The sequence below is a fragment of the Chrysemys picta genome, chromosome 3 (assembly GCF_011386835.1).
Source record: "Chrysemys picta bellii isolate R12L10 chromosome 3, ASM1138683v2, whole genome shotgun sequence".
In the NCBI taxonomy this organism is placed as follows: domain Eukaryota; kingdom Metazoa; phylum Chordata; order Testudines; family Emydidae; genus Chrysemys; species Chrysemys picta.
The window spans coordinates 207871313-207896436 of NC_088793.1; the positions used below are offsets into that span (position 1 = coordinate 207871313).

At 47.9% G+C, this 25124-nt stretch overlaps 1 protein-coding gene across 5 annotated transcripts in view; it reads left to right on the plus strand.

Moving 5' to 3' along the window:
- The window catches only part of SYNDIG1 (synapse differentiation inducing 1), a 142378-nt gene that overhangs the window by 62570 nt on the left and 54684 nt on the right, over positions 1-25124 (plus strand). For 4 of the 5 annotated variants that reach the window (XM_065589933.1, XM_065589934.1, XM_005293528.5 and 1 more), the window contains 2 exons: positions 4203-4750; positions 15765-15902. In XM_065589933.1, coding sequence (XP_065446005.1) covers positions 4286-4750; positions 15765-15902 — 603 coding nt within the window. In that variant the 5' untranslated portion in view covers positions 4203-4285. Of the gene's footprint in view, positions 1-4202; positions 4751-15764; positions 16067-25124 lie in introns of all 5 variants that reach the window. The other variant, XR_010600009.1, reaches the window with a different exon arrangement.

The following is a 25124-nucleotide window of genomic DNA, read 5'->3' on the forward strand; positions in this document are numbered from 1 at the left end:
TCCATATTTCAATTGACTCAAGGGGAGATAGGTGCCTAAATGCCTTAAAAAAATCTGAATCTGGCCCTTAGGCACTTAGGAAAACGTTGCTCTGTGTTCCCCAGCCCCACACCTCTTTTCTCCCCTGGGATGGGAGAAGAATTGGAGGCTGGCTTTCATTTCCAAAAGTGCCAAGTGATTTTTGGCTGTCTCAATTGTGGAGTGGCCAACTTAAGACCCGTGAAGGGCTCTAGTTTTCAGAAAGTTCTGAACGCCCTGCCTCTGTCAGGGCCCTTTGTGCTGCTTCAAGTTGGGTCCTCAGACTCACTGGTCACTGGAAATTTAGGCCGCTTGGTGCCCTGCCAGATTGTCTGGTCCCACTGCTTCTCTGAGCACTCCCTAGCCATGTGTGGACAGGGCCCTGGAAGCTGCTGTCCCTATGGTCATGGAGGCAGGATTAGCCTGGGTGCTTTCCCGAGTATAATGCCACTGATCTCGCCATTGCCGTAAGTGGCCCAACTCTCCACCGCTTTGTGTCCCCACTCACAGCTGTGCGGAGCAAATCCAGTGAGTGTTGAACGCTCTGCCAGATGAGATGGCGAGCATTTTACTCCCACTTGTGCTGTTGTAAATAACAACCCAGGATGAGACGCCAACTCCTGGAGCTGGGTGTTATCTGGCCAATATTAGCACCTACAGCAAGCAGGCAGGGAATTTGACAGCTGAACTTGAAGGCAGAGATAAGGGTGGCTTGAAATTGCTTTTTCCCAAGTGCTACTGACACAGACAAGACTTTCTTTGTTGGGCGGTGTGACTTCCCGGAGGTGTGGGTCCTGATCGCACGACCTTAAAGAAGCCACTCAGGTAACTGGCACAACAGTGGCCACCCTGTGCATTATTTTTGGGCACTGCCTGACGTACGCTTTTTATCCCAAACGATGCCCCAGTTGTGGGGCTTCCTGTCGGCATTTCTACGTGGTGGCTCCGTGTGTGTGGACAAATGCGTGTCAGGTGCCAGCCCCGGGGCAGAGGGCAATTGTTGGTTGAAAAATTTCGCTCTACTGAGAACCAGAACACTTTTTCTATCTGAGACAGGAATGGGCAAAGCTGGAATATCCAGGGAGCAATGGTTAGCCCAGGTTATGATGTCTGATACTGAGAACTCATCAGAATGTGAGAACGTTTGTTTCTGTGCTTTCCTTGTCTTGTCTTGACGTAACCCCACTAGCTAGAAGAGACCGATTAGGCCTCTTCTAGTGGCTGAGTCGCATAAGAGGTTGGTGAGGCTACGACTGTGCCCATGTACGGGCATTAGTCCTTTAGCTGCAGCAGCAGGTGTGTTTGCTTTCAGACCTGTAGATCCTGTGTTCAGATCCACTGGCTGACCCATGCAGCATTGATGACGCTGACACTAACGGTACATCTACGCTGCAATTAGACAACACGACTGGCCTGTGCTAGGTGGCTTGGGCTGCGGGGCTATTTAATTGTGGCACATATGCCCGGGTGATAGCCAGGTTTTTTTAGAACCCAAAGTGGTGGTAATTTAAATTTTTGTTTGTTTTGTTTTTTTAGGCAGTGTGGGGAATAAATTAATAGCGGACCCAGCTCATCCATCTGATAAATGATTGATACAAGCAAGCGTGCTTTTATTGAAAACTGCTATTAATTAGATTTTAAGCACACATACGCGGTAGGTGTAGGACATATTAGGTATAGTTATTTTCAGTTTGAGACGGCTTTGAGTGATCACCAGCCAGGTTTTTAGGGCCCTTTTTTTCTGTCCAGCTGATGGGCAGTTTAGATGTCAGCTTTTTGCCCAAAGAAAAGCTCCCCGAACTGCTTTGAAGCATATTTTTTATTTAATTTTTATAGCTAATTTTAAACAAAGACAAACAAATCATAACCTTTAGTGATTTTAGTGGGTTACCAGTTTTTTAAATGTTAATGAACTATTATTTTAAAGCATTTTTAGTATTTGTAGTTATAACAACAATACGTTAGGGGCACTTAACCAAGGTTGCTATTTATTTACTTTATTATATAATTTTCTGTTTTCTGTTTTTATTTTGATAGCAAAGCTGCTAACATGCAGCTGTGTGGCTTTGCCTCTTAGGCCCTAACATTTTCCTAGCAGTGGCTGAACATACAGAATTGCTGACTGCAGTTCTGTCAGATTGTGGGGTGCACATAGCAATGTGACACGGGCTCAGGGACCCTGCACGGTGGGAGGATCCCAGAGCTCAGTCTGCTGCCAGAATGTCTACACTGCAATTAAACTGCCTCGCGACCCGAGCCAGCGGGCACGGGCCGGCTGCAGGTGTCGAATGGCAGTGTAGACACACCCTTTGTGAAGTGAAAGCCAGGGCTGCTTGAAACGCAAACCCATATTCCATCCATATACAGCAGTCTCCTTAGATGAGGAATTGTTTGGAGATGGGTGAAAAAATAACTGCTAGCGTGCAGGTCTCAATGGAAATATTAACACACAAACCCACACTATAGATTTGTGGTGATCTCTGGAAGAACTGAGTCCCATTAGCTCCTTGGGGCAGATGTAATCCCTTGCGCTCAGGCGGTATTGTTCAGTCAGTTTGAAGGGAAACTGCCCCCCTCGGCCTTCCCCTTTTCCTCAGACCAAAAGGCTGAAATTTCAACAGATAATGCACCCCTGCCAGGAACCCGGAGAGCTCGGCAAGGATCCATTTGCCGTCAGGTCTGGGCAAGCACAATGGATGCTTTCACTTCGCCTTGCTTGTGGACTTGTAAGTGTTTTTGACAGTGGCGAGTGCACACCAGGACAGGAAATTCTCCATCCAGCGATTGTGTGGTCGACGTGCGAGTGGAGTGAAAAGCACTCACCATGCAACCGCTGCGTGAAACATTCTGGGTGATGGGCCCCAGCCAGGCAGTGGGCACGGACCCTGCCTGTCGCGCCGCACGCCGCCACGTTCCCTGCTGTTTCTCTTGGAACCTGATGTCTTGGCTCCATCAGCAGCGTGGGAGGACCCGAATCGACCTGTATGTCGTGCATGTCCTACTTGGCACACAGGGATTGCCACACTGGTCCATCTGGCCCCTTATCCTGTCTCTGATGGCCGTCAGCACCAGCGGTTTCAGAGAGAGGCACAAGAAACCCTGCGTCATGGCTCTGTCCCTCTAATGGCGGTTCAATATGAGAGGTTACAAGCCTGCTACTGGCTGTGAGCTAACAGGCCTGGTGCTTTGGCTCAAGCCAAGTGGTAGCTGCTGTTGCTTTTAGGTCAAGGGTTCGGTCCCCTCAGATGATCCACCCCTTGGTGTCATTGATAGGTGATGACCCATAGGGAGCTTTGAACTCCTCTGAAGCTCAGGGCAGCTTACGGCGCCAGGGGGAGCACGGGATCCCTCCTAGCAAAGCCTCTCTCGCTGGCCCTGCGCCTGGCTGAAGCGTGTAGAAAGGGGCGGTGAGTCTTCGACACTCTCTGTGCGATCAGGGCAGGCCAGCTTCCAAGATGTGTGTTTTCTTCCCGTTCTTTGTTCATTTGACAGGGGAAGCTCCTGGGCTTTTGTGCCATGAGTGTGGAATATCTCTTGAGGGTCAGTGCTCAGCTGAAATCCTCCTTTTGGCATGGCGCAGCCCAGTGCGAAAGTGTAAACCCGAGGCCGGCTTGGGCGTTCCCTCTTGTTCGATGTGTTAAACTACAGGGGTTCTCAGACTTCATTGCACTGCGACCCCCTTCTGAAAACAAAAACTACTACCCGACCCTGGGCGGGGGGCCCAAAGCCCCACTGCCCCAGGTGGAGGTCAAAGGCAAAGCTCAAGGGCTTCAGCCCCAGGCAGGGGCCTGTAACCTGACCCCGTCGCCCAGGGCTGAAGCCCTTGAGCTTTGCCTTTGGCCCTGGGCAGTGGGGTTCGGGCTTCAGCCCCGGGCGCCAGCAAGTCGAAGCCAGCCCTGGTGACCCCATTAGAACGGGGTCCCGACCCACAGTTGAGAACCCCTGCGTTAAAGTCTTGCTTTAAAAGGACTTGGTTAGAAAAGGCCTGGGAAGTCCCCACTCCTGCTAGCTGTGGTGTGCACTTGGGGCTCTGGGTGGGCCGGGCGATCTCTCTGCGTGGAGCGGCTGGCAGGATCGGGGCCTACATTGCTTCAGTCGTTACACCTGCTATCAGGTGTCGGATGCAGATTTGGGAGGTCCTGATATTTAATTTTCATGTTAGTATTTATTTCACCCCCCCTCAGGAAAATGGGAGCCATTACTCCAGTTTGACCAGTGTTTCCGAGTGACCAGCTAAGATCCCTGTGGGAGGAAGGCGAAGAACAACATGGATGGGCTCCTAGAACAGACCAGTGTGTTAATGCACAGTAAAATCGCTGAAGCTGGGAAAAAGAATGGCTTAATTAACACCAGGAACTTACTGGCGGAGAACAGAGATGGCCTGGTCTCCGTGTACCCAGCCCCACAGTACCAGAGCCACATCGTGGGGAACCTCGCTGCTCAAAGCAGGAGCGACCCGGTGCAGCAGCTGCTGGACCCCAATACGCTCCAACAGACCGTGGGGTCCCACTACCGCCCCAACATCATCCTCTACTCGGAGAACGTGCTGCGCTCCCGGGGGGAGAGTGTGAGCGCCGAGTGCTGTGAGACCACCTTCATCGAGGACCGCTCCCCCACTAAGGACAGCCTGGAGTACCCCGACAGCAAGTTCATCGACCTCTCCGCTGACGACATCAAGATCCACACCCTCTCCTATGACGTGGAGGAAGACGAGGATTTCCAGGAGCTGGAGGTCAGATATTGCATGTTGCCTGATCGGCGGGGGATGGGGGGGGGGGGCGTTATTTCGAATGGTGTGGGAGGGGCATGATGCTCATTTCGAGGACTGGTGTGGCCCCGATCCGGCAAGGCACTTGAGCACACGCAGGACTGTAACTCGTCAGGTGAAACCTCCAGCCCCATTGAGGCCACAGGCAAAATTCACATTGACTTCAGTGGGGCCAGAATTTCACCCGTTCGCTTCAGTAGGGAGCCTCACAGTGGTGCACATGCTTTGCTGGGCTGTGGCCTGGGTCGTCTTGCCTGTATCTGGCTACCCCTAATTGCCCTAAGAAGCATGTCCACATAAGATGTTACTGTATTAACAGCCCTGAACCCAACAAAGTTCTAACTACGTTGGTTGGTGCAGATGTTCCAAGTGAAGGTGAGTCCATAGCCTCACATGGTCCAAATAGAACCTAAGAGGCTAAATATTTCTTTATGTTGTTCCCTGGCCAGGAGATTTCTCCATTCAAAAAGGGCCGGATGGGAAGAGTTTGCAAGCTTCCGTTTTCCCGAGGGCTAGCATTACCCTTTGATTGGCTCAGAGACATGCAACAAAAGACAGGAATGGTTTTTTCTTTGCTGTTTCTGTACCGATAGGGCAGGGAAAGGGGAATTCTTCACGGCCAGTTTAGTGGCCGCCATGCCGTCTCGGCTACCAACTCCACGCGAGAGACGTTGTCCTAGCAAGGTGTGCCAGAGGGGTTTCTGTAAGAACCCTGTCCGGCGGCGTTCCCCAGTCAGCTCTGGGGGCTGGGCTTTTAGGAGAACAAACTGAGCAGCTGTCCCCTTCAAAGCCAGCTCTTCACGCGGGGTTTGATGTCGATAATTACAGTGGGTGTTTAATTGCATGATGCTGTTGTTGACACATCTGGCCCTAACTCCTGCTCCGAGAGCCCTTCCCTTTAGTTGAACTCAAACCAGCCAGGCCTCCTGAGGCCACCTGGAATTTCAGTGAGAGCATGGTGCGAGCAGCAGACTGCCCCTGGAGCCGACGTGCTGCGGGGATCAGTGGAGGGCCTGTGTGCACGCTGAATGGGCTTCTCCCTCTTGCACAGGGTCCTGTGGTTTTTAACAACAGAATATACAAAAGGAGCCCAGTCCAAACGTGCCCTCCTGTGGTCCGGGGGGCTCTTCCTGCTAAGTCTAATGGCTGTTCGTTTGGGTCTGGGGAGGCGTTGTTCTGTAAAACCGGAGGCGCTTTCCCTCTTTGCTTTCAGAGGAGGTAGGCGAGACGCCCTCTTTCCCCTCCTATCGCTGTAGGGAGCAGCATTGGCTGGTGGCTCAGGAGACCTGGTCCTGCTCCCACGTCTGCCCCCGACCTTCAATGTGACCTTGCAGCATTCTGTGCCCTGGTTAGATCGCACAGCCTCTGGAGCCAGGCGTGTCTCACGCTATGCGCACGGACAGCGCCTGGCACAACCCAGCCCCCATCTCAGTTGGGGGCTCCAGCTGCTACTGTTCTACCACAAAGAAAATTCTGCTGGGGGGTGGGGGTGGGGGGGGAGCTGGGCCAATTGCTGTATTAGGACAAGTGCTCCAAGCAGCCACGGGACGTCCTCACCTTGGGTCCTGGGTAGAGTTCGGGTCCTGGTCTCAGTCGAGGCCGCTAGCACTGCTGTACTACGGCAAACACACAGCAATTGTCCCCCCGCCCCAAACAGGGACCCCGTCTCTCCACACTGTGTGTGGGGGTCTATTGCCTCGGTGCTGAGTGGGCACTGGGGCTGCGGTAAGCGCTTGAACCCGGGCTGAGATGATGGCGCATGTGTGTGTGTGTGGGGGGAGTAGCTCCGTGCATGATCCCGCTAGCAAAGACACAGGGCTAGGCCCGTGCCAGGCCTGCAGCCTCACTGAGCTCACAGGCGGCTGGCTTGAAGCCAGAAGAGCGCTGCGTTAGCGTGGCTGGCTCTGCAGAATTGGCAGCCGCCGGTGGAAGCTGAACCTTCGTGCCAAGCCAGCTCTGATAGCAATCACAACACCCTGCACTGCTTAAGAGAGCCCCTGTCACAGAGCAGGGGCCCTGCTGACGGAAAGGGAATAGCAGGGGTCAGCATGAACGGACTGCCTCGACCCACCGCGCCCGGATCAACCTGTTCATTGGGCCCCCCAGTGCAATAGCAACTGCGCACCTCAGAATCGACAGCGAAGGGAACCTCCCGGCACTCCGTGAGAGAGCGAAGTGTTCCCGGCCTGAGACACAGAGAGGTTACGGCCCAGGCTCTCCGAAGGAGCTGGGTCCCTAGCTCCCAGCGAGTTCAATGGAACTCAGATGTCCCAGTTGCTTGGAGGGTAGGAGCCCCAGGTCAGAGTCTATGGCAGGCCAAGGACTTGAACACAGAGCCCTGATCTCTAGCCTTCTGCCTCAGCCCCACCCCGCATCTTCACAGCCGCTCCTGTGTCTCGCCCCCGCCTGCCCCCTCACAGTGCTCTGAATGTGACACCGAGAGGAAACCGCAAAGGGTGGGTCTCCTGGGCGGGTCCCCTGGCATGGGACTGTGTGGCCCAAACATGCCTCTCTGGGTGCGGCCCCTGCATCAGTGTCTGGGGGTTGCCACAGCGTGAATGAAGAAAACATTAGCGCAGCAGCTGCTGAGGCGGGGACTGAGCCCCGCTGGGTTGTTAATGACATACAAATGTCCCTGTCGAAAAGAAGAAACGGGCTTTTGAATGACACCGCAGGAGCCCTGCAGGCTCCCCGTGCTCATCCCCAGTTACTGGTGAGCGAAGGGGTCTCCCTCCTCCTGGTACTAAAACGGAGGAAGGGAAAAGGGTTTCATCCCACAGCTTCCCTGACTGTGCCGCAGAGTTGTTAAGGCAGATCAGCAGTAACGGGAAATGTGAGCAGAGATCCAAGTCTTTTTTCATCAGCCTTTGGAGAGACGCAGAGAATTTGATCCTGCCATCCCGTATGCGCGGCACATCGCTGCGTATCTGGGAGAATCAGCTGCTCTGCCAAGAGACACTTGGATGAGAGTTGCATGGCCCAGTGCCCATTCAAGGCACAGATTTGCAAGGGAGGTGTTGTCTTCCCCACACATCTGCGTTGTGGCTTTTTTTCTGGGGCTAACCCCCAACAGCAGACCCTTTCTAGGCGGGCCAATGTGTGACCTTGTCTACATGGGGAACTTATACCGGTTTGAATTTACATTGGTTGTTAAACTGATTTAGCTAAATATTGAATCAACAATATTTAATAGGAAGTTTAATAGACAGCAGGTTTAAAACAAACATTCCCTCTGGGGCACCTGGCATTGGCCACTGTCGGAAGACAGGATACTGGACTATATGGACCTTTGGTCTGACCCAGTACGGCCGTTCTTATGTTCTTATGTAACATTGAATTTCATCTGCTGTTTTGTTGTCTAGTTACCCAGTTTTAGTGAGATTCCTTTGTAACTCTTTGCAGTCTGCCTTGAACTTAACTATCTTGAGCATAGGCACCGACTTCCTCTCTACCCGGGAGGTGCTTGACACCTCCCACCTCCACCCCAGGCCTGCCCCCACTCCACCCCTTCCGCCAAGGCCCCACACCACCTCTTCCTGCCCCCACCCTACCTCTTTCCACCCCCTCCCCCAAGCACACCCTGTCCCTGCTCCTCCCTCCTCCCCTCCCTGCAGCTAGGGTTGCCAATTTTGATTGGATGTATTCCTGGAGGTTTCATCACATAACATAATCTTTAATTAAATATTAATCTTTAATTCCTGGAGACTCCCAGACAATCCTGGAGGATTGGCAACCCTACCCCCAGCACCTCCTGCAAGGTGCAGAACAGCTGATCGTGGTGGGTGGGAGACGCTGGGAGGGAGGGGGTGGAGTTGATCAGCAGGGCTCTGAGGGGCAGGGGGTGCTTGGCTGCCAGTGGGTGCTAAGCACACGCTAATTTTTTTTTTCATGGGCACCTATGATCTTGAGTAATATTGTATTGTCTGCAAACCTCACTGCCACCTCACTGTTTACCCCTTTTTCCAGATCATTTGTGAATATGTTTAATAGGACTGGTCCCAGCACAGACCCCTGTGGGACCCCGCTATTTACCTCTCTCCATTGTGAGAACTGACCATTAATTCCTACCCTTTGTTTCCTATCTTTTAACCAGTTAGTGATCCAGGAGAGGACCTTCCCTCTTATCCCATGGCAGCTTAGATGGTTAAGAGCAAACTCAAAGGCTTTCTGGAAGTCCAAGTACATTATATCATATACATTATATCAGCTGGATCACCCTTGCTCACACGCTTGTTGGCACTCTCAAAGAATTCTAATAGATGGTGAGGCTTGATTTTTCCCATACAAAAGTCATGTTGACTATTCCCTAACATATTGTGTTCATTTATGTGTCTAATAATTCTGTTCTTTATGATAGTTTCAGACAATTTGACAGGTACTGAAGTTCAGCTTACCAGCCAGTAATTGCCAGGATCACCTCTGGAGGCATTTTTAAAAACTGGGTGTCACATTAGCTATCCTCCACTCATCTGGGACAGAGGCTGATTTAAGCTATACATTATGTACCACAGTTCGTAGTTCCGTCAGAACTCTTGGGTGAATCCCATCTGGTCCTGGTGATTTATTACAGTTTAATTTATCAAATTCTTCCAAAACCTCCTCTGCTGATACCTCAATCTGGGACAGGTCCTCAGATTTGTCTCCTAAAAAGAATGGCCCAGGTGTGGGAATCTCCTACACATCCTCTGCAGTGAAGACTGGTGCAATGAATTCATTTAGTTTCTCTGCAAGGCCTTATCTTCCTTGAGTGCTCCCTTAGCACCCTGGTCGTCCAGTGGCCCCAAAGATTGTTTAGTAGGCTTCCTGCTTCTGATGTACTTAACAATATTTTGCTGCTGGTTTTGATGTCTTTTGCTAATCGATCTTCAAAGTCTTTCTTGGCCTGCCTAATTATACATTTTCACTTGACAGGCCAGAGTTTATGCTCCTTTCTATTTTCCACAGTAGGATCTGACATGCGTTTTTTAAAGGATGTCTTTTTGCCTCTTAATATCCTCTTTTTCTTTGTTGTTTAGCCATGGCGGTAGTTTGTTTGTTTGAAGGTCCTCTTACCCTTTTTTAATGTATTGATTGATTTTTATTTGGGGCATACGTTTTAGTTTGAGCTTCTATTATGCTTTTTTAAAATAGTTTCCATGCAGTTTGTAGGCATTTCACCTTCGTGACTGATCCTTTTAATTTCCATTTAACTGGCTTCCTCATTTTTGTGAAGTTTTTGAAGTTAAATGCTACTGCAGTGGGTTTCTTTGGTATTTCCACCCCCCGCCCCCGCACGGATGTTAAATTAAATTACATTATGGTTGCTGTTACCAAGTGATTCAGCTATATTCCCCTCTTGGATCAGATCCTGTGCTCCATTTAGGACTAAATCAAGAATTGCCTTCCCCTTTGTGGGTTCCAGGACTAATTCCTCCAAGAAGCAGTTATTAATCGTGTCTAGAAATTTTATCTCTGCATCCTGTCCCGAGATGACACCCAGCCAGTCATAATGGGTATACTTGAAATCCCCCATTATTACTGAGTCTTCTGTTTTGGTTTCCTCTCTAATTTCCCTGAGCATTTCACAGTCATGGTCACCATCCTGGTCAGGTGGTCGGTAGTGTATCTCTGCTGCTATACTCCTATTATTCAAGCACAGAATTTTTCTCCATAGAGATTCTGTGGTACAATTTGATTCGTTTAAGACTTGTACTACACCTCTACCCCGATATAACAGGAATTCAGATATAACACGGTAAAGCAGCGCTCCGGGGGGGCAGGGCCGCGCGCTCCGGCGGATCAAAGCAAGTTCGATATAACGCGGTTTCACCTATAACACGGTAAGCTGTTTTGGCTCCCGAGGACAGCGTTCTATCGGGGTAGAGGTGTATATTTGACTGTGTGCTTGTTTTTTACATAGTGCCACTCCCCCACCAGCACAACCTACTGTGTCATTCCTGTATATTTTATAGCCTAGTATTATTATGTCCCATTGCTTATCCTCATTCCACCATGTTTCTTTAATACCTATTCTATCAATATCCTCAGTGAATACCTGGCACTCAAGTTCACCCAGCTTAGTAGTTAGACTTCTGTTTGCAGTGCTGTTGTAGCCATGTTGGTCTCAGGATATTAGAGTGACACGGTGCGGGAGGTAATTTTTAAAGGATGCGTTTTTGCCTTAACAGCTTCTGTTACTCTGTTCTGTAGCCAAGGCGGCATTTCTTTGGTCCTCTTACTGTTTGTATTTTTTAATTAGGGTATACATTTAGTTTGAGCCTCTCTTATGCCGTTTTGAAATGGTTTCTCTGCATGTGACTGTTCCTTTTTAATATTGCTTCACCAACAGAAGTTGGTCCATTAAAAGAGATGACCCAACCTACCTTGTCTCTCTATTTAGACTTCTAGCATTTGTAATAAACACTTATAACATTTGTCAATATTTAGTTGTCTGCCTTCCTGTGATGTAATTGAATGGGACTCTTTCATTTGACTGTTTCTCTTGAGTTCCTGTCTGTACTTTGTCAACTTCTATCCTCTCCTCTTTGCTAGGACACAGATTATCCCCTTTAATAAATTCTCCCCTAAGGGGTGTCTCTGTCTGAACCATGTGCTCTTCTGCACTTGTCGACTTTCCCTCGGCCCTTAGTTTATAAACTCCTCTGTGACCTTTTTAATGTGAAATGCCAGCTATCTAGTTTCATTTGGGTTTGGGAGCCCATCCTTCCTGTATAGGCTCCTCCTTTCCCAAAAGGAAAGTTCCTACTAAACCTAAAGCCCTCCTCCCTACACCATCATCTCATCCACGCACTGAGACCCAGCAGTTCTGCCTGGCCCTGTGCATGGAGCTGGAAGTATTTCAGAGAATGCTACCATGGAGGTCCTGGACTTTAATCTCTTACCTGACAGCCTAAATTTGGCCTCCGGGTCCTCTCTTCTGTCCCTATGTCTCTGGTACCAACGATCACCGGTGCCTCCCCTGAACTGTACATATCTAGATATCTCAAGAGGTCCGTAACCTTGCAGGCAGTTCTTTATGTCAGGGCTAATGGCTAGACAACCCATCAAATAAGGCTTCATTAAAATACTGCACAGGTTCCTTACTGAGGTATTCTTCTGTGGTTGGGCTGCTGTCTCTTCTCCAGGAGTATCATTCGTCATACCCCACACACTCTGCTATGCGAACGTCTCAGTGACTAGCTTATTAAAGAAACCCAAGTTATTGATGAAATACAGGAGTGAGAGAGTGAATTATTCATACATAGAGCATAAGAGAATGGATTTGAGTTCTCGTGTTAAAAAAAATCCAGCGATGTCTGAAATATTCTCTGTAAAATGAAAAAAAGAGAGAATGTTTAAGTGAGTAAAAACCGAAACCTGTTACATCTGTCTCAGTGCTTATGTGGCCCTTTTCTCCATCGTGTCTGAGTGCCCGGGACTCGCGCCTGGCTTTCCAGCCTCACAGCACTTCTGCGAGGTAGAGCAGTGCTCTGCTCCCCGTTGTCCAGGTGGGGAACTGAGACCCGGGGAGCTCAATGACTTGCCCAAGGTCACGTCAAGGGGAGTTTTGGGATTGATTTCAGTGAAGCCAGGATTTCCCCCCGGTCTCTGTGTTAACAAACTTGACTTACTTTGTGGCGCCTATATGGAGGATGAAATGGTTAATGGGATTCTAAGGCCTCTTATGACTGAAGTCAGACTTGGATATTGATTCTAAAATTCCTGGCTGAGAGCTCAGGTTGTACAACATGTGCCCAGAACAAATGCCAGTGAAGGAGGTTTCTCCGTGGACAGGCTGGCGTGTGCTAAAGCAATGTATGTTCCTTTGAGTGCAGCTACCGTGAAATACATACAGTGGGTTCTGCGGGGGGAGCCTTTTCATCCAGTGTTGGGAAATGAATCGCCTTCCACCCTAACACAGTGATGAACTTCGTGCCGATATGGCTCAGCAGTCCAGCAATGACTCTTCAGAGTGTGCAGAAACCTGCATGGTCCATTTTTCATCTCAGATGCACAGAATCCCCGGTTTTGGAAGAAACCCCATAGGGCTTGCACACGAGTGGGAGTTTAGACATAGGAAACAATAATGCAACATGTGCATGAGATGGGAATCTGGTATTTAACAGACCTTTGCCGTTTCTATGGCATTTATGTGAGTTGAAGAATCTATCACAGGTATTTGTGTGCTCCCCATTGCTATAGTATTCACGCACCTCACAATCTTGAAGATATTTATCCTCAGAATGCCCCATGAAATAGGGAAGTGCTCTTAGCCCCATTGTACAGATGGGGAACTAAGGCACAGAGAGGCGAAGTGACTGGCCCAAGGTCTCTCTCACACAGTCTGTGACAGAGTAGGGACTTGAGCTCCCATCACCTGAGCCTTAGTTCTCAGCACTTTGAGGTCTGCAGCCATCCTTCTCTCCTGCCGGAGCAAGTTCTATAATGTAAGTCTAGGCCCGGCAGATGTTGTGTGTCCCAGATGCGCTGGCCTCGGGGAAATGTTCATCGTTCTAGTGGATCGTAGCTGGCGGGGGAGGGGCTTTAGTGTGGGAAAGGGAATAATCTGTTACAGGCAGAACAGACAGATTGAGAAGCTCAGGTCAGACCCCCTCCCCACGTTCCATGATTCGACTATGTAGGCGATTAATTAACAGGCTGCACTAGTTATGTTTTATTTGCTTTTGATTTTTTTTTCTCCTGAAAGGAAATATGTTAATAGAAGCCACTGGAGTCTGTAGACACTGAGCTCTGTCATGCCGTAGGGATATTAACACTTGTTAGCCATGCATGAGGCTTGGGGCTAATTTTCACTTGTCTCTTTACCAGCCTTCCTCTGAGTCACACTTACTACACCTGGGGTCCAGACATAGAATCATAGAATATCAGGGTTGGAAGCGACCTCAGGAGGTATCTAGTCCAACCCCCTGCTTAAAGCAGGACCAATCCCCAACTAAAGCATCCCAGGCAGGGCTTTGTCAAGCCTGACCTTAAAAACCAATAAGGAAGGAGATTCCACCACCTCCCTAGGGAACCCAGTCCAGTGCTTCACACCCTCCGAGTGAAATAGTTTTTCCTAATATTCAACCTAGACCTCCCCCCTGCAACTTGAGACCATTGCTCCTTGTTCTGTCATCTGCCACCACTGAGAACAGCCTAGATCCATCCTCTTTGGAACCCCCTTTCAGGTAGTTGAAGGCTGCTATCAAATCCCCCCCCTCATTCTTCTCTTCTGTAGACTAAATAAGCCCAGTTCCCTCAGCCTCTCCTCATAAGTCATGTGCCGCGGTCCCCTGATCATTTTCGTTACCCTCTGTTGGACACTCTCCAATTTGTCCACATCCCTTCTGTAGTCAGGGCCCCAAAACTGGACACAATACTCCAGATGTGGCCTCACCAGTGCCGAATAGAGGGGAATTATCACTTCCCTCGATCTGCTAGCAATACTCCTACTAATGCAGTCCAATATGCCGTTAGCCTTCCTGGCAACAAGGGCACACTGCTGACTCGTATCCAGCTTCTCGTCCACTGTAATCCCCAGGTCCTTTTCTGCAGAACTGCTGCTTAGCCAGTCAGTCCCCAGCCTGTAGCAGTGCCTGGGATTCTTCAGTCCTAAGTGCAGGACTCTGCACTTGTCCTTACTGAACCTCATCAGGTTTCTTTTAGCCCAATCCTCCAATTTGTCTAGGTCACACTGGACCCTGTCCCTACCCTGCAGCCTATCTACCTCTTCCGCAATCCATCCCATCATCCAGATCATTAATGAAGATGTTGAACAAAACCAGCCCCAAGACCGACCCCTGGGGCACTCCGCTTGATACCAGCTGCTAACTAGACATCTATCCATTGAGCCCGACGATCAAGCCAGCTTTCTATCCACCTTATAGTCTATTCACCCAACCCATACTTTTTTAACTTGCTGGCAAGAATACTATGGGAGACCAAATCAAAAGCTTTGCTAAAGTCAAGATATATCACGTCCACTGCTTTCCCCTCATCCACAGAGCCAGTTATCTCCTCATAGAAGGCAATCAGATTGGTCAGACATGACTTGCCTTTGGTGAATCCATGTTGACTGTTCCTGATCACCTTCCTCTCCTCCAGGTGCTTGGGCCATGGTCAGTATTGTAAATCGCCACAGCAAGGCCAGACGGGCTCTATGCTGGGATTGTAAAATGAGCTGTCTGGTAACCGTTCCATCGCGGGAGGATGTGTGTGCTGTTCCTTGCAACCTGCAAAGGAATCTTCCACTCCACACTCACACCTTTAACCCTTCCCAAAATGCCTTGAGATGCTTGAAACAGCGTTAGCAGCATAAAGTGCAGTCCTGAAATGTACACGTCCCAGTCCCGGGCTGAATGACTCCGGGAGAGCATTTGTCCTGGATTCCCTGTGGCACCCCTTTGCCTCTGCCTGAGGCTCTGTGTGGCACCAGCCTCTTCCCAGTGGGGGGCTGAAGTGAGCCTTAGCACCCCCTCGCCATCAGGCCCCACCCCTGCTCCTCCTCTTCCCCCCATGGCCCCGCCCCTGGCCAGGCCAGAAGCCGGAGACGGGCAGTAGTAAGAGTTGCCTAGGGAGCCCCAGAGTCCCAGACCCTCCCCCTGCCCTGGTCAGCGCAGCCCAAGGACAGGGACACAGGCCGGGCGCTGCTCTGGGGCACCCTAGATCCAGTAGAGGGTCCAGGGGTCCCCACAACGGCCGGGGCTCCCTGGGCAGCTCTTCCCACGTCTCCGCTCCGGCTTCTGGCCTGGCCAGGAGGTGGGGCCACGGGGGAAGAGGAGGAGCAGGAGGCGGGACCATGGAGGGGGTGGGGCTCCTGTATGTGACCCTTTTGCATTTTGGAAAGGTGATTATCCTGTCTGAGCTATAAAAATACGCCTCAAGTTACCGGGGAGGTTCTACTCGTAGGTGCTCACGTACGGCGCCTTTGGCAAGGGAGGATTAACTGAATTATTAACCGGAGTCTTTTCTTTCTTCCTTCTTCCACTTGCTATTCCAGAGCGACTACTCGAGTGACACAGAGAGCGAAGACAATTTCCTCATGATGCCCCCAAGGGATCATCTCGGCCTCAGCGTATTCTCCATGCTCTGCTGCTTTTGGCCACTGGGAATTGCTGCCTTTTATTTGTCACACGAGGTAATGTAAAAGTCTCTCCTGCTAACTCAGAACACGGCAGTCTAGGATTTGGATGGACCCAGTGTGATGTGGAAGGAGGCAACTGGGCATATATTTTTGGGTTACACACACATGATGTGGAAAGCTAGAAGCAGAGAGCGGTTCAGAGTGTAGCTAACCCACTGGTGAGTGTGCGTTCCAGGTCTCCTTCTGTGGAAATGCATATATCGATGGTGGCATGTACCTATATGTTTTCCTTTGTACTGAGTGCAGATGCTATAGAAGTCCTTAGCTCTGATTCTTGTGGTCCAGTTCTCTGTTGCTTCATAGTTGAGAGGGTCAGCACTTTCCTGTTGGAAAATATCCTTTTTGAAAAATTCAATTTTGCACGGGAAAAATTTTAAATTTTGCTGAAAAATTTCCATCCCCCCTCCCCAGGAAAACTCAAAATCACCACTCCCAGACAGCCCACCTGGAAGGCTTTGTCAGTTTCATTTTCTGTCCAGGGAAAAAGTGACCTTGACAAGAGCATTCCAGACAGGCAGAGGGAAAGCTGAAAAATTCCAAAATGGGTTTTTTCTGGGAATCCCTTCCTGTGAACCATTTTGCTTTTTCAACTTTTCAGCCCTATTTGGGATAGACAAATTTGCAAAAACATGACATTTTTCTTAGGAAGGATTTCCCTTTTCCAGCCACGCTATGACTAATATCCACTCAACGTCTCCCTCCAGTGCGTCTTCAGAAAGGCTGAAATGCCGGAAGTCTCTCAGAGCAGAAGGCAATGTAACTTACAGGCCTGGAATCACATTGCTGGACTCATCGGTGGTTACAATGAAGTGTGCTGCCAACACTAGACAAAAATATAAGAGAAATGGAGCAGCACATTGGCACATGCCATCTGTGTGCTTCACAGTCCCGAAATCACTCGCATTCTAGTCTGACTCTATAATCTCCCAGCTCTAAAGTTCACCAGTATTGTCTCTGTCATGTCTGTATGTATCTATGTACCTCTGAGGCCCTTAAGATCAAAGGAACCTACAAATATGGTTTATTGTGTAGCACCTAGAGCAGTGGTTCTCAAACTTTTTTTTTCATGGACCACTTGAAAACTGCCGAGGGTCTCAGCGGACCACTTAATGATCTTTCCAAAAGTTGTTTTTACCGTTAGCTAACTATTGTAAAGCGCTTTGGATAAAAGCGCTATATATATATATATATATATATAATATATATAAAAACAATAATAATTACAAATTATTTTATTATCTACAAATAAAAGCACACAATTCATATTTTAACATCAGTAGTCTTACTTTTCTAATGCGATGGATGTGTCCTCTCTCCCCTGCCACGGCAGCCCCGAGCTGGGGCTGGGAAACCACAGCAGTCACAGAGCTGAGGCTGGGAAGGAGGGCTGTCCCTCACTGGCAGCCGCAACCCTGGAGCCGAGGAAAGTCGCCTCTTTCTCTGGGGACATGCAAGACTGCAGCGACAAATTCCCCCCACTGTCCCCTCCCACCTCCCCCTATTGTCCCCAAGGCAGCCACATCACCTTATATGTGCGTTTTCTCCAGGGTCCAGGCACCTAATTAGTGGAGCCACACCTGCGCAGTTCCACTAATTAGGTGGGTGGCCCTTGATTCTCTTGTGTGCGGGCCCCACAGGCGTGCATCTTAGAGGGAACTATCCGCAGACCGCCTGAATGGAGTTCATGGACCACTGGTGATCCATGGACCACAGTTTGAGAACCTCTGCCCTAGAAGATGCTTAAAATTAAAATCCGTAGAAGTTAGGTTTTGAGCCAAAGTGTAGAGGAATATGGGAAAATGAAGTTGCTAGTGTGAGAAAAGTTAAAAATAAGTTGGAGACAGAGTGTTCCGGGCAAGTCAGAGTTGGCAAGCACATGACCTGGGGTTGTGTTACCATTATGTTTTGGTTATAACCGGTTTGAGCAAGTTTTTTCATTAGTGTTTTTGAGAATTGTGACTGTTTTATTACAATGCTGTCTATATTAAGAGCATGGGAAGGACACTGGGACAGATGTTAATTTAAATCATGGGTAAAGTAAAGAGCCAACAGGAAGGTGGTGGAACTCTCAGAATGGTGAAGGACAGTTTAATGCTAATTCGTATTCTAATGGCATCTAAAAGGAGTGGTTTTGCTAAATTGTGGGAGCGCGCCAATTAACATCCAGGGTTCTAGGATGAGACGGCTGTGGCTGATCACCCATTTCACCTTTGAGTGTCAGGATAATAGTAACATTTGTGTGAGCCGTTTGCCTAACGAATCATTGTTTCTTTTTAATAACATTTGATTGTATCATTCCAAGTGTGGCCTAGCAGGCCTCTCCTAAATCGATTGTCTGTAACTGACCTACACAGTCAAACCTAAAAAACTAAAGCTGGGTTTTATTGAACCCTTATCTTTAACAAGGTAATATCGGGAACATTTCACCATAAAGGTTACAAAAGGTTACAGTAGGAGGGAAGAGGTATGAAGCTACTTTATTTTAAATGTATCGATCACTGGACATTTGATCTTAGCTGCCTCCAAACTGCAGAGAAGATTAAGACTGATTCAGTAGAGAATTTAACAAGTTTTTCCTTGTTTGAGGGGTATTGATTGCTCCAGGCTTGCATCAGGGGAATTTTCAGGAGAAAGCTGAAAGTGGAGATTGCATACCTGGTATAGAAACACAGTACACCTCTACCCCGATATAACGCTGTCCTCGGGAGCCAAAAAAATCTTACTGCATTATAGGTGAAACCGCGTTATATCGAACTTGCTTTGATCCGCCGGAGCGCGCAGCCCCGCCTCCCCCCCCCCCCCCCCCCCGGAGCACTTCTTTACGTTTATTTCCAAATTCGTGTTATATCGGGTCGCGTTATATCAGGGTAGAGGTGTATTTGGGTGCCCAGTATTTAAAGTCCTTTGCCCTCCAGCCAAAGCTGTTAGTGGACAAGATTCAGCACAATATGAAATGTTTTCCTACCATAGAGAACTGTTCCATGTAGGTGCATTTGGGATCCTGCTTTGTGACCATGACCCTAATTTTATTTTGGGTAGGTTGCTGTAATACTGTTACTCCAGTAAGACTGAAAACTACTAACTGGTTTTATCCAGGCAGTGAACTTACAGCCGGTTCTATTAAATGCGAAACATCCCCACTGTTCATGTACTGGTACAGTTTTGATTATAAATGCACCCAGAGGGAGGTTATTTAAATGCTTGATTTCCATACTATAGGTGAGCATAAGAACGGCCATACTAGGTCAGATTGAAGGTCCATCTAGCCCAGTATCCTGTCTTCCGATAGTGCCCAATGCCAGGTGCCCCAGAGGGAATGAACAAAACAGGGAATCATCAAGTGATCCAGCCCTGTCGCCCATTCGCAGCTTCTGACAAACAGAGGCTAGGGACACCATCCTTGCCCATCCTGGCTAATAGCTATTGATGGAGCTATCCTCCATGAATTTATCTAGTTCTTTTTTGAACCCTGTTATTGTCTTGGCCTTCACAACATCCTCTGGCAGAGTTCCACAGGTTGACTGTGCCCTGTGTGAAGAAATACTTCCTTTTGTTTGTTTTAAACCTGTTGCCTATTAATTTCATTTGGTGACCCCCTAGTTCTTGTGTTATGAGAAGGAGTAAATAACACTTCCTTATTTACTTTCTCTACACCAGTCATGATCTTATAGACCTCTATCATATCCCCCCTTAGTTGTCTCTTTTCCAAGCTGAAAAGTCCCAGTCTTATTAATCTCTCCTCATATGACAGCTGTTCCATACCCCTAATCATTTTTGTTGCCCTTTTTTGAATCTTTTCCAATTCCAATATATCTTTTTTTGAGATGGGGCGACCACATCTGCATGCAGTATTCAAAATGTGGACATACCATGGATTTATATAGAGGCAACATGATGTTTTGTGTCTTATTATCTATCCCTTTCTTAATGATTCCCAACATTCTGCCAATGCACATTGAGTGGACGTTTTCAGAGAACTATCAACAATGATTTCAAGATCTTTCTTGAGTGGTAACAGCTAACTTAGACCCCATCGTTTTATATGTATAGTTAGGATTATGTTTTTTCCAATATGCATCACTTTGCATTTATCAACATTGAATTTCATCTGCCATTTTGTTGCCCAGTCACCCAGTTTTGAGAGATCCTTTTGTAGCTCTTCGCAGTCTGCCTGGGATTTAACTATCTTGAATAGTTTTATATCATCTGCAGATTTTGCCACCTCGCTGTTTACCCCTTTTTCCAGATCATTTATGAATGTTGAATAGGACTGGTCCCAGTACAGACCCTGGGGGGACACCACTATTTACCTCTCTCCATTCTGAAAACTGACCATTTATTCCTACCCTTTGTTTACTATCTTTTAACCAGTTAGTGATCCAGGAGAGAACCTTCCCTCTTATCCCATGACAGCTTACTTTGCTTAAGAGCCTTTGGTGAGGGACCTTGTCAAAGGCTTTCTGAAAATCTAAGTACACTATATCCACTGGATCCCCCTTGTCCACATGCTTGTTGACCCCCTCAAAGAATTCTAGTAGATTGATAAGGCATGATTTCCCTTTACAAAAACCATGTTGACTTTTCCCCCAACAAATTATGTTCATCTACATGTCTGACAATTTTCTTTACTATAATCTCAACTAGTTTGCCTGGTACTGACGTCAGGCTTACTGGCCTGTAATTGCCGAGATCACCTCTGGACCCTTTTTAAAAATTGGTGTCACAGTAGCTATCCTCCAGTCATTTGGTACAGAAGCTGATTTAAATTATAGGTTACAAACTACAGTTAAGTATCAGGGGGTAGCCGTGTTAGTCTGTATCTACAAAAACAACAAGGAGTCTGGTGGCACCTTAAAGACTAACAGATTTATTTGGGCATAAGCTTTGATGCATCTGAAGAAGTGAGGTTTTTACCCATGAAAGCTTATGCCCAAATAAATCTGTTAGTCTTTAAGGTGCCACCAGACTCCTTGTTGTTTTTGAAACTACAGTTAGTAGTTCTGCAATTTCACATTTGAGTTCCTTCACAACTCTTAGGTGAATTCCATCTGATCCTGGTGACTTATTACTGTTTAGTTTATCAATTTATTCCAAAACCTCCTCTGCTGATACCTCAATCTGGGACAGTTCCTCAGATTTGCCACCTAAAAAGAATGGCTCAGGTTTGGGAATCTGCCTCCTATCCTCAGCCATGATGCAAAGAATTCTCCGCAATGGCCTTATCGTCCTTGAGTGCTCCTTTAGCAACTCGATCGTCCAGTGGCCCCACTGGTTGTTTAGCAGGCTTCCTGCTGCTGATGTACTTAAAAAAAAATTGCTATTACTTTTTGAATTTTTGCTACTATATATATATATATATATATATAATATTACTGTTACTAAGTGATCAGCAAGCAGCAGCTTGTTGCAGAAGAGAAGAGCCCACTTACCATTACAATTACCTGGCTCTGTCAAATTTCAGAGGGCCTGCTGGGGAAAAAAGGTCCTACCAGGAGGCATCTTTGCAATTCAAATAGATTAATAAAGGCTTGATTGTCAGAAAGGAAGGTACAGTGTATTGTATATTACCTCCAGGGCAGGATGACAAGCATTTGTGGGGAGAGGGTCAACAGTTTTTGTTTTTTAATTTAAATTTAAATATATTGTGAAATGTTAGTATTATTAAACTCCCTTTTTAAATGTAAAATGTATTTTAAAAAGCTGTTCTCCCCACCACCACCACCCAAAAAAGAAAAAAGATCTCTGAATGGTTATTGAGAGGTTTTAAGTTTTGTGAATTAAAAATTCTGAGAATGTTTTCCATAAATTATTCTGAAGAAAAACCTTTTTGGAAAAATGTTGAGTCTTTGGGGTGGCAGTGGTGAGAGAAAGACACGCACAAAGTGGGTGAGGGAATATCTCTTATTGGACCAACTTCTGTTGGTGAGAGACACACTTTTGAGTTACACAGCGCTCTGCTTCAAGTCTGGGAAAGGTGCTCTGAGTGTCACATTAAATCCAAGGTGGAACAGATTGTTTAGCATACATAGTTCATAGAATATCAGGGTTGGAAGGGACCTCAGGAGGTCATCTAGTCCAACCCCCTGCTCAAAGCAGGACCAATCCCCAGACAGATTTTTGCCCCAGATCCCTAAATGGTCCCCTCAAGGATTGAACTCACAAGCCTGGGTTTAGCAGGCCAATGCTCAAACCACTGAGCTATCCCTGCCCCCCCTCACAGATTGCAAGATATTACCTCACCCACCTTGCCTCTAGTATATTCTAAGGAACCATTCTAGGTGAAGTGGCCTGTTGACACCCTTATAGTCATAGGTCAAAAAAGGGAGGTTAGTGGGTTGCAGATTGTTGTAATAAGCAATAAATCCAGTGTCTTTATTAAAACTACGATTGTAATGGCTAGCAAAGTTATGAATTTAAGCTCCCAGGCCCGTCTTTTGAAAGTGTTGTGCAGGTTTCCTTTGAGGATGAGGACTGATAGGTCAGACGTAGAGCGATCGCTCTGTGAAAAGTGTTCACCCGCCGGTGATGTGGTGGTTTTGTCTTTATCACTTTCCTGTGTGAGTTCATTTGAGAGCGCAGTGATTGTCTGGTTTCCCCCACAGAGTCATTATTGGGGCATTTAGTGCACTGGATGAGGTTCCGCACAGGTTGTGACAGGCTTGTGTAGGATCCATGGATCTTGAAAGGTGTGTTGTGGGAGGCATTGATCATCGTAGCAGGTGGAGGTATGTCTGCAGGGTTTGTATCTGTTGTTCTGGCAGCATCTGGTGCTGCTTTGAGGTGGAGGGTCCTGGTCTGCGGAAGCTTGCTTCTGATGGTGAGCTTGGCGAGGTTGGGTTGGGTTGGAGGGGAAGTTTGCAGGTCAGGGGAGAGTGCATCATGGAACAGGTGACCCAAATACCCCAAGAGAACTACACACCCCTAGTTGCACCTGCCACCCAATACTGGAACCATACAGGGTATCATCAAATAGCTACAACCCATACTCGATGGGGACCCCCCTGCTGAAAGAAATCTTTCCTGAACCCTCTCATTTGGCCCCATTTTACAGACAGGAAAACTGAGGCACAGGACGCTGAAGTGGCTTGTCCACAATCACCCAGCAGGCCAGTGGCAAAGCCAGGACTAGAACCCAGGTCAACTGAGTCCCAGTCCAGTGCTCTATCCTTTAGACCTCACTGTCCTATCATGTCATGCGACATATCACACCTGACAGATAAGTAAATGATTGAAGGCAGAGTCAAGGCGGGTAGTTTGCAACCAGGCTTGCTGAGATTTGTGTCTGGACAATTCTGCAAATACTCGTGTGCAGCAAACAAATGTGCAGAAAAGGAACAAAAGGCTAAATTCATCAGCCAACTTGTTTGTAACAATACCATCATAGGAACAGCTCTGGTTCTTGGTGACGTTACTGTCCCATGCAGCAAAGGGGATGAGACTAGGGACGTAGGAGTGTTGGCTTAAATTTTCAAAAGCGATTCGTGACTTTTCAGTGTTTCTAGTTTTAGTTACCCAAATTGAGACACCTTAAAAAGGGGACTGGCTTTCACGAAGAGCTGAGCACCCGACCGCTGAAAACATGGCCCCTCTGCGGGGGTCTCAGGTTGGGCCCCCAAACTCCCTCGTTGCTTTGAAAATGTAAACCAACGTTTCAGCTCAGGGTTAAGTGCCGCCCTGGGGCAGCGAGGAGAGGCCTGTATTGCCGTTGCCTGTGCAGTATCAATTCTGCAGATGGTTTATCCTCTCCATCCGTTCAGGCTGACATCTTATGTAAGCATTAAATTCCCGTTCCAATAAAATAGTGTGATATCGTCAGAAAAAGAGCGAGAGTAAGCGCTTTGAAGTGTCCCTCCTGAGAACTCAGAAAAAGAGCCTTTTCTTTGTCCTTGTAACAAAGCAATATTTTAGAAGGCTTACGCTTTAAACGGCTTTGCAAAAGAATGACTGCGACAAACCCCTTTGTTTTGGGATCGAGTCAAAATTAGAAGCATTTCTTCAGTCTCCTCACACAAAGCTCTTGTGAGAAAGGTGCTCTTCAAAGCCGGGACGGTTCATGGCAGAAATCTTCACAGCTGAGCTTTGTGCAGGTCTCCAGGTCCAGCAGTCCAAGGCTGCACTTCCATCCTTCCTGCCTCAGACCCCACTTCCCCAGGAGAATTGTACTTAGCGTGGCGATTTAAAAACCCCTCCCGCCAAGGCTTTCCAGGCTCCATCCAGAAGACACAATGATGTCTTGGTTCCTTTTAAACTGTTTAAATGTTAATAGTTAGTTAATATTGCGTCTATTTCATTCATATTATTTCGGTATTTACATTGGCCTACATTGAAGTTCACACTCAGAACCACTCAGGGACGCTCCCAACGGGCCAGATCCCCAGCTGGGGTCAATTGCCACTTCAGTGGAGTTACACCAATGTACACCCTCTGAGACATTCGGTTCATTGACTTCAGTGACAGGTTGCTCCAGTAATAACCTCAGCATTTGCTCCACACTGCACGGGTATGTGCTTAAGGTTGCCAAGTCAAGCACTCAGCAGTTAGGAAATGCCAGTATTAAGGTTGCCCACGTAACCTTAATTTGGCCCCTTTCTGTGTATTCGGTCCCCTTCTGCGTACGTGTTAGGAGAGGCTTTAATTACACAATCCCATACTTTTTTTTCCCCGGACCCCAAACTCATTCAGTGACTTGGTAGCGGTTTAATATCTCTCTTTAACCTCTTCATCCAAAGTACAGCTGCAACCCTTATTTCCTGCCCAGATACCGAATTATTCACATCCTCCCAGGCGGTGCTCTCTCCAGTGTGTCTGAGAGCTAGATCCACAAAGGGGACTCAGACACAGCGTAGCAACACCGAACGTTTAGGTGCCCCGCCATCAAATGGAAGCCACCGCTCTGAGTTATGGGTCCAGGCGCCCTGGACAATGCTTGGGCGGGGAGAGGTGCCGTGAGACCTACAAAAGCCAGCGTTCCAAGCGGGAAGCTGCCTAAGCCAGCCAATAGGAAATGCCAAGGAGAGGGGTATGGCCTAAGCCCCACCTCTTAAAGTGACTTGGGTAGCTAAGTCTGAGACACTTCCTTCCATTCAGGATTCACAGCCGAGGTCCTCTTCTGGAGTCCGGCACCGAAGCTCTTTCTCATACAAAACCGAGGTGCCCTTATAGGCTTTGGCCTAGTGGTTAGGACTCTCATGTTTGATTCCTGCTCTGGCTAGCTAG